Genomic DNA, 9355 nt, shown 5'->3' on the forward strand with positions numbered 1-9355 from the left:
CATCATCATGTTATACTCTGTCAATCGGACTGGTGTGTTCTCTTGAATTAGCATAACTTTTTTATTTTTCAATGAAATTTTGCCAATTTGATATTATTTTGCTTGCAATAGCATGTACTTTATAAATGTAAAATGATAAATTGTAAGAGGACTGAAATTTTTATAGGGAGAATCCATCATCATGCCAAATTTCTCTGTTAATCGTACTGCTGTGTTCTCTTGAATGGCCATAACTTTTTTTATTTCTCAATGAAATTTCGCCAATTTGGTATTTTTTTTGCTTGAAATAGCATGTACTTTCTAAATGTAAAATGATAAATGGAAAGAGTTAGGACTGAAATTTTTAAAGGGAAAAATTAAAGAGATAAAAACAATTTCCATTCTCCGTAGGATAATATATTCTATAAATCATTATGATAGAGAACTTTTAATCCTATTTGTGACAATTATGGAACTTCTTGTCCCATTTCACAACTTATGGGATAAAAGATCCCATGTAAGGTTAAAAATGGGAATTTTGATTCTATAGGAGAAAAAATCCCACAGAACTCATTTTTCTCCCACAGAATAATGGTGGGATATTGGTTAGGAGAGAAAATCCCACCATAATCCCATGGGATTTCTTTATTGCAGGTGTAATATCTTTTAAACTGGAAGATATTCAGGTGTAAAGGTTAGTCCATGTTGTGCGATTAAAAAAATCCCACCGGATGACATAAATGGTTTCCATGTATCTTTGGAAAAGTGGTTGGCGAAAGTCCGGACAAATGTCGTGTCCGGAGTTAAATGTCGCACTGTTGTTTGTTTTCCCCTCATCGGAAAGGTCTGAAAAGTTGCAAAAGGTCTGCCCCCTTTTTGTGTCCAAAATAAGGTTTAATAAATCGATTTTTAATGTGGCTGCGGGCCCCTACACAGACCCGAAACTGCCACTCCCCCTTTCATGATTCGCGAATTCGACACTGCGTGCATAATCTGAATATCATAACTACATGTAGTTATTTTTGTCTTTACAGACATTGACATTGGAAAAAACCGGTCACGATAGCCTAGTGGTAGAGCGTTCGCTTCGTGATCGGGAGGCCCGAGTTCGATTCTCGTTCGCGGCGCCGCGTCATACTTAAGACGTAAACAAAGGTAGTGACTGTTCCTTCGCCAAGCGCTCGGCACTAGAAGTGAAAGTCACGAGTCTTTCGGATGTTACCTTAAAAACGTAGGTCCTGTGTCACGGTAAGCGCTGGCACGATAAAGAACCCTCACTGCTCAATGACCCTGCGTGCCGAGTATACGTCTTAATTTGAAGCCATTCACCGGCATACGGTGACGTCTCCATATGAGTGAAAATTTCTCGAGTGGGACGTTAAACAATATACAATACATTGGAAAAAAATTGAAAGGGGGGGGGCAGTAAATAATTCCCAACATACAAAAAATTTGACAAGTAGAAAAATGGGCAAATGTCCTTTGCCCAAACACGAAAATCCTATTTCGTGTGTGTGGGAGGGGGGGGGGGTCGAATTTCCTTCGGTACCATTTTTTCCACGGAGGGTATGCATGACTAAAGAATATATAATAGTTTACAATAAATGTTTATTAGAAATGACTTTTACAACAAGAAATTTGCTTTTTTATCTGATTTATATCGAATCTATTTTACTTCTTTGACTAAAACTTTCCGTTTTCCGTTCCGTATTCCCTTCCGCGTTTTAGCAACACCCTTTTTAACTGGGTATGGTTTACTACATGTACCTCCCTCTCAAAATTTCTGGGTGCAGGAATTGAAATTTCTGTTCTCATATGTTGTAAGTCTTGAGCTCGAAGAGGATAACTGATTGTTTTTCAACGACCATTACGGCTGAAAAACTAGAAATGGACTTCGGTTTGTTGGCTGTCATAACTGTCATAACTACAGGGTAGATCAGGGTTCTTTGATTGAAGTTGCATCCTTTGGTACTGCAGCAGGTTTTGGTCTTGGAGTAGGACAGTCACTGGTACTGTTGACTTTACTCTTGACGTAGGTACTGGCGGGATCGTTGAACCGCTGTGGGTGGTCTGAGGGTCAGTGGCAAATTACTTTCATTGTTGGTAGGGTGGACCGGGGTAACGAATCTTCTTGGAAAATCTTTCTCTAAATCTTTTGTTGGGTGCCATTGCCTTGGAATCGTCTAGAAGAATCGACCGCTTCGCTAGGTGTTTTGAATGAAAATTAGAGGTCATCTTCTTCATAAACGGCTCGGCCAACTGTAACTTTTCTCGCTGGAATTTCTCAAATTCTACCTCTCTTCAGCTCAAAATTGCATGTTTTTTTTAACGATCTTCCTTCAGATGGTAGTTACTACAGCTATGCTTCTAGTTCTTTCTGTCCAACAATTAAGTAATGACATACCGAACACTTGAACGCAAAATTTAAGCCCTTAAGAATTGCATCAAATCCATTAGGTTTCAATGCGTCCACATGACTTCCAATTGATGATTAATTGATTATGTTTTTTACGCCAAATCGGCAATATTTCAGCCATATTTCGGCGGGGAAATTTAAATACTGTATGCACGGTTTTGAAAATTTGTGGGTTTCTCTGGCGGTCGCCAATGATCCTACTCTTTTTCGAAAACCAGAGAAACGATCGTTAGCGTGTCAGTTAATGGAAGGAATGATGATTGATTGATTGTATATTGTTTAACGTCCCTCTCGAGAATTTTTCACTGATATGGAGACACCACCACTTGCCGGTAGAGAGCTGCAAATTTTGTCCTATACTCGGCACCTAGGGCCATTGAGCAGTGAGGATCTTTTTCGTGCCAGCACCTACTGCAATACGGGACCTCATTTTATACGGTCTCATCCGAAGGACCGGTCTCACTGTGGGATTCGAACCCGCGACGTAAGGATTGACTCCTTACTTCGCGACTCTAGAGCAGACGCTCTAACCACTGCGCCACGCGGGTTACAATGGAAGGACCGGACACCAAATTGTTTGGGTTTCATTATTTAAACCGACTTAGTTTGAATTTGCTGTTCGTGCGAAAGGCATGAAATATTTACAACAGGAAGTTGCAAACGATTTGCCAGACTTAAAAACATAGAAAATGGCTGATACAATGTGACCTTGTCAGCACAATCAAACAATGCAATCTATAATTTAGTCAAATGCTTGAGGTTTTTTCAAAATAATTGTTACTGTTATATATATATATATATTTAATTATCGGATTTTCCCGATCATTACAAAAAGCACACGGCTTTTGTTGCCGGTCAGCAGGAAATACTTGCTCCAGATACTGTCGGTTTTACGAATACACCGTGATCAAGATGGGGAATTCTGTGACATTTCTATCACGACGCTTTATCAATTAGCAAGTTATTTCCATTCACATGTCGCTTCTATATATTCCAGTGAAGCTGAGATAAAAGACACCACATAGTCCGTCACATTCGTTATAAATGGACGTTTTACCGAATAGAGTTAAGTAGCAGGGTAAGAGAATCAATCTCTACGTCGCGGGTTCGAATCCACTGTGGGACGCAGAGACCAGTCCTTCGGATGAGACCGTATAAACCGAGGTCCCTTGTCGAGTAGGTGTTTGCATGAAAAAGATCCCTAACTGCGCAATTGCCGTGAGTGCCGAACATAGGTTTAAATTTGCAGCCCTCCAACGGCAAATAGTCGTGTCTCCATATGAGTGAAAAATCATCAAGAGTTTCATGTACATCATACAAAGTGACTAAGACGAAAAAGGCCATTTAACAACTAAATGTAAAGACAAACAACTTGACTTCAGCTTTACCATCAACTTTCCTTATTAAATGTAACAAAAATTCGCTATCACTTGCATATTGTTTTTATTTTCTCATTTTATTCGTTACATGTACCCAAAGGTATGCTATGACTACGATCAATAAGTAACAAGGATTTCAGAAATCAAAAACGTTCAAATGTTACGGTCGCGACCTTTTCAGGAAGTATCTATCACTTGGTCGTATTTTAGTTGACATGTTCTGTACCAATTATTTCAAATTTGTTATGATACAGAATTTAACAACGGAATGTTCCGTTTACTTGTACATTATTTAACAGGGAATAATTACTTTTCATTTTAAAATTTGAAAAATATAAATCCACAAAACAATGTTAAAAATCCAAGATAAAAAAAAATTATTGAGTACAAGTACATGTAATCAATATTCAGTATTCAAATAAAAATTCAAATAAAAGTATTCCCTCATGATAATATGCTAAATTATTTTATAAAAATCTGTTAAAAAAGCTTCAGGATATAAAAAGTTTCTCCCTTTTGTTCACTTAAAAGGATTCGGTAACTTAAGGTACAACAGTAAGAAAGTCAGCAATTTAAAAGTTGAATCTATTGTTTCCGTTTGTAAGCTATTATAATCAATATATATTTTTGTCTATTTGACCTTCATGAACCAGGATATGAACATCATCCTGTCTCAAAAACATCCTCACTTGTTTTTAATAACAACCACCGTCAAGGTATCTAAGATGACATTTCAACAAACAAGTGGAACAAATGATGACAAATACAATTATTGCTAGTGTAACTGACGATGAACTTCTTTAGGTCGATTGCAATTATCATCCTAGTCAGTAAAGATAATTAACGAACCTTCATGTTTACGTAGTATATGCTGATCTAAATAAAGCAGTTACAATGACCTGATGCGGGTTTATTCATAAAAATATTTGATCTATTTCTAAAACTGACTTTAATTGGCCGTTTAGATACAATTGAAAGCAAATTTAAAGAAAATACTGCTGATGTTGACACATTTTATGTCCAATTTTATGGTTCATTTTAAAACAAAAGATGAGATATACTGTAGTTTTGTAAAGATAATTATAACCGTGCATTTTAGAAAAAAAAATCACATGAAATAATGAAGAATTTAAAACCCAACATTTTACACAAAACAACGGTCCGCTAAGAAAGTTATGTAAACTAAATTCCTTTAGTTTGATATAAGGCTAATTTGATTGACTTTTTTTTGTAAATCAACAAAATTTGGGAAAAGATACAGGTATTTCTACTTAGGGACATGAGAAGGTCCACCTAAAGCTCAACAATTCGCCGTGTCAAAAAGCTGATGCGATAATCGAAGTATAACTGGGAAAGTGATCTCGGTCATATATATTCAGCTAAAGTATCAGTCACATTATCAAGCGATGGGTATACGATGAGAAGCCGATGCGTTTTTGATAAAAATGGCGTGGTTGCCAAACACCTATAGTCATCGGGCGGTGACTGAGGTCATTTGGCGAATCGGTGGGGGTCATCGGTAAGAAAATAAGTTGTAGTTAAAAATCAGCGATGTCTCCACCGATGCCCAACATCGCTCCTTATCGGCAACCCATCATTAACACATCTTCCAAGGATTGGCCTAGCATCGTCAAGTGTCCGTTGAATCCGAGGTCATCGGGGGTTTGAGCGATGGGCAACAGACATCGGCCGTGATCGGCCGATGTTCGACCAAACATTGGCCTATAGTCGACCGACGAACGAACGATGTTCACCAATGTATGAGCGATGTAATATACATCGGCCGATTACCCTTGAACATCGTTTTCGGATTAGCAATGCATCGCTGGGTCTTTGTAAGTCCGGCCGGCAACCACGCCATTTTTATCACATATTGCATCGGTTGCCCCTCGTATACCCCATATCTGGATAATGTGACTGATACCTTAAAGACTACTAGGCCGATGTGGACCGATGTTGGGGCATCGCTCACACCACGGATTACCACCGGTCTACGGTCACCGGCCGGGAAATGTGACTTAGGCATAAACATTTGACCTGACCACTAGAACAATAGGTGTCTTTATTCATGAAAACACCACCTTTCTTTTGGTAATCTTGACACATACAGAGAAACTCTGTGGAAAGATTATTTTGATTATAACTGTTTCTTTCACTAATGTAAAAAGACAAACCTCCCGTTCATAACAATATTTTCACTAAATGGATTTGAATTTTAAAATAAGATTTTCAGTTAACGTTTTTGTGAACACTTATGGTTTTGGTTAAAGTTTGGCAATGTATGTAAGGTATATATAATAAACAGTCAATATATATCCGTTTATTTTGCCGGAAGACACCTAAAATACGAGATAATTTATTTGAAGTTTCAAAGAATATATTTGCCTTCAGTCATTGACAGTTACTTGAAGCAACTCGAATCCTTAAGGAAAAGTTTAAGACAATATGGCCACCAAGAGAGATATTTTTATTAGAAACACTTGCCTGACACTTGCCTACCTCTTTTCATTTTACCCCTCTTCCGAATCGAAACAGTAATCCAATTACTCCATCAGATTAAACCTTTACAATCTTTTTACGACCTGCATTTTTTCCATCATTCGCAGGAACAAAAGGATTTGTTATCCATAGCATAGGAAATATGATTATGAATTATATGGAGATTACAAACCGTATTCAAGATGTTATGTCCCCGTAAAGCTTTATTAAAATTTCTCAAATTCAAAATCAACTCCAAGGTCAACACACAAGAAATGTTTTCCAAAGAAAGCATTGACTTGGATCAATAATATAGAGGTTAAAAATGTTCTCACTCAAAGGCTAATGATAAATGCATTGACACCCAGGGAAATGAATTGTCACAAGAAATATACTACAGTAGTTGTGCAATAAAAAACCCATAAAACCAGTCAACTGTTCCAAAACGGATGCGGAAGGTTAAAGGATTAAAAATTGGCCTTACTACAAGATGACAATGTCAAAATTTGTATGCAAAGAAAGGTTTTGTTACAAGAAATACATTGTGAAATTTAACATACCTTTATTTAGTACCAACTCTTCAAAAAGTAATGCCAAAATTAAAATCTACTTTTAATTTGGTCAAACTTAGGTCAAGGTAAAACTATTTATACCAAAGTTTCAAAGGAAAGGCGTTGTCAATGAATACAAGTATGATATCGATGCCCATAACCAGTCCAAAGTTGGTGGTAAGGTAGAGTTTTGTGGTCTGTTACAGGGATATGCAAGTATTATCAAATACATGATTGTATAAGTATTCATTTATGTTGTATATCAATCTCGATACAGAAAAAAAAAATAAACAAGGCCATCCGTAAAATGTTTGCTTGCCCTCTCCCGACTCGGTGGTAAAATTGTTGAGTTGGTAGGTGGGAAATTATTTTCCAGAAAATGTCTGCATATTTGTAAACGGGATAACGGGAACCAAAAATAAATATTGTATCATGGTATGTAAAAACAAGCCATTTGTAATCAACCGGTCTGGAGGGGGCAACCAACCAATTTTGAAGATGGCACGAGATATGTTTGTGACACTGATTCCCCAGTATGAAAGCTGTAGGAGAAGATTTAAGTTTCCTAAATGAGGGTTCAGCTCCAAAGTCAGCGCTTAGAGATAAAAGAAAAGATTTAATGATCAAGAGGGGATGCTTCTTCTTCTAAACACCTAATCAGACCATTAGAAATACCGGAATTCCGTGTTCTCTCACAGATTAGTATTGTTTAATTTCTTTCAATCGATCTCTGTTGGTTATTTTTACTGTTTACATTGAGTTACTTTTCTATATATTAAGGTTACAGAGAGTTCACAAAAATGATGAATTCTTCCGTATTTTCTGAAAAGCATTTTTTAAAAAAGAAATTGAAGTCGCTGAATTATGTGTATAAAAATCTTGGATAAGTCAGCCTGTGTTATATATCCGAAGTGAAAAGAATTTCAAATTTAAGAAATTCCATCAATTGAGAAAACGGGAGAAAATGTCCTAATTTGACATTATGGGACAAAATTGCAATTAGCAGTAAGAATTCCTTGTCTCTTTGGGAACTTTGTCAGTATAAGTGAAAAATTCTCGAATGGAACGTGAAAAATCACACAATCAATAAAGTAATTGATCACCTCATTACTGAACAAAAAAAAAAATACACGATTGGACGTCAAGTTTATAATTAGATAAAGATTTAAATTGCAAAAAAAATCTAATTTTAAAAGTTTAAAGCAAAATTGGAGGGTTATTGCAGCAAAAATGATTCTGCTTCGAAGCCGTGACGTTCATCATAACTTACAGTTTCATACAATTGTACAAATATAATTGTTCATCATGATTAATATTCAGCGGGGTAATGCTTAGAAAATAACACCTAGAATTGGAGTTTTACCAATCACTTTTATTTTCGTCCCATGAATGTACAAAGCGAATAACATTCTATACAATACACATTTAATTGCCAAACTGGGTATATCATAAAAATGAAAAAAAATATGAAAAACCCAAGTACATCGCATAATAATCATTCAAGTAATGAATTATCCATTTTATTGAAACTTCTATACATAAACCACAAAAGGTAGTCCAAAAAATGTTTTATAACTGCTGATTTACGCTCTTAATTTTTTTAAAACTTGAAATGCTTTCTTTTGAAGAATTTTCGCAGTCTTGACAAAATACTTCCTTTTTTGTGTGACTTTACTTCTGTCACAGGTTGTATAGAAGGGACTTCTGGAGTTTTGGGGATATTTTGGCAACCTAGTTTAGAAATTTTTCTTCCATTGTTTTTCTTTTTGCAACCTTGAAGTTGCTCTGTAACTCCTACAAGAACTTTATCTATATTCCACTGTAGAGAAACGGACACTTCCACAAAGCTGCAGTTGTTCTCTTGCGCTAATGACAAACCATCTGTAAAAAGAAAAAAGAAAGATGCTGTTATTTTCACAAAGTTATGTCTGAGCTTAACCTGTTTTTTTTTAAATTAAATTGTTTTTGAACAATAACACTTCCAACTTAATGTAGGATTGGGAAAGGATACTTTAATTTTCATTTACTTCAGTGTATTTAATACTAGAAAGTTTACCTTTACTGGAAACTTCTCGAAACCTTATGAGATCCACTTTGTTTGCAACAACATAAACAGGTTTTGCATCTCCCACTTCTTCTTTTATCTTTTTAATTTTATTGGCGATGAAGTTAAACGACCTTTTATCGGTTACGGAGTACATCATTACAATACTATCATATTCATTAGTGTTGCCATGATTCTGGAAAAAAAAGGTTTCTATGAAAAGATATTCACATCCCAAGTGTTCTAAATGTAGATAAAGAAACCAAAGGGAATTTCAAGATTTTGAAATAGTTACTGCAATCTTACCTGAATGTACATATCAGCTTCTACAAAATTAAGAACTGATTCCTTTCTCCCCAAAACCACTGGTACAGATTGATAGAATGGATCTGGGCCTGTTTGAAAAAAAAATCAATGATTTCAAATTGATAAAATTTCTTAGTAAAGTTTTCTTTGTTTTGTTTTTTTCAATCATGATTTTACCTTCTGGACATGTTCCAAGGAATTC

General features: G+C 35.9%; 1 protein-coding gene across 1 annotated transcript; it reads right to left on the reverse strand.

The window, feature by feature from the left end:
• Nucleotides 1-8293: 8293 nt before the first annotated feature.
• Nucleotides 8294-9033, reverse strand: LOC134239678 (GTP-binding protein Rit2-like). Its single transcript, XM_062721842.1, has 2 exons — nucleotides 8860-9033; nucleotides 8294-8684 (listed from the first exon to the last, which is right to left on the reverse strand). Exons 1-2 carry the CDS (start codon nucleotides 9005-9007, stop codon nucleotides 8404-8406), a joined length of 429 nt encoding a protein of 142 aa, XP_062577826.1. The 5' UTR covers nucleotides 9008-9033; the 3' UTR covers nucleotides 8294-8403.
• Between the last annotated feature and the right edge of the window lie 322 nt (nucleotides 9034-9355).

This window comes from Saccostrea cucullata, unplaced genomic scaffold (genome assembly GCF_032062105.1).
Source record: "Saccostrea cucullata isolate Sc308-1 unplaced genomic scaffold, CSIRO_AGI_Scuc_v1 ctg2419, whole genome shotgun sequence".
NCBI lineage: Eukaryota > Metazoa > Mollusca > Bivalvia > Ostreida > Ostreidae > Saccostrea > Saccostrea cuccullata.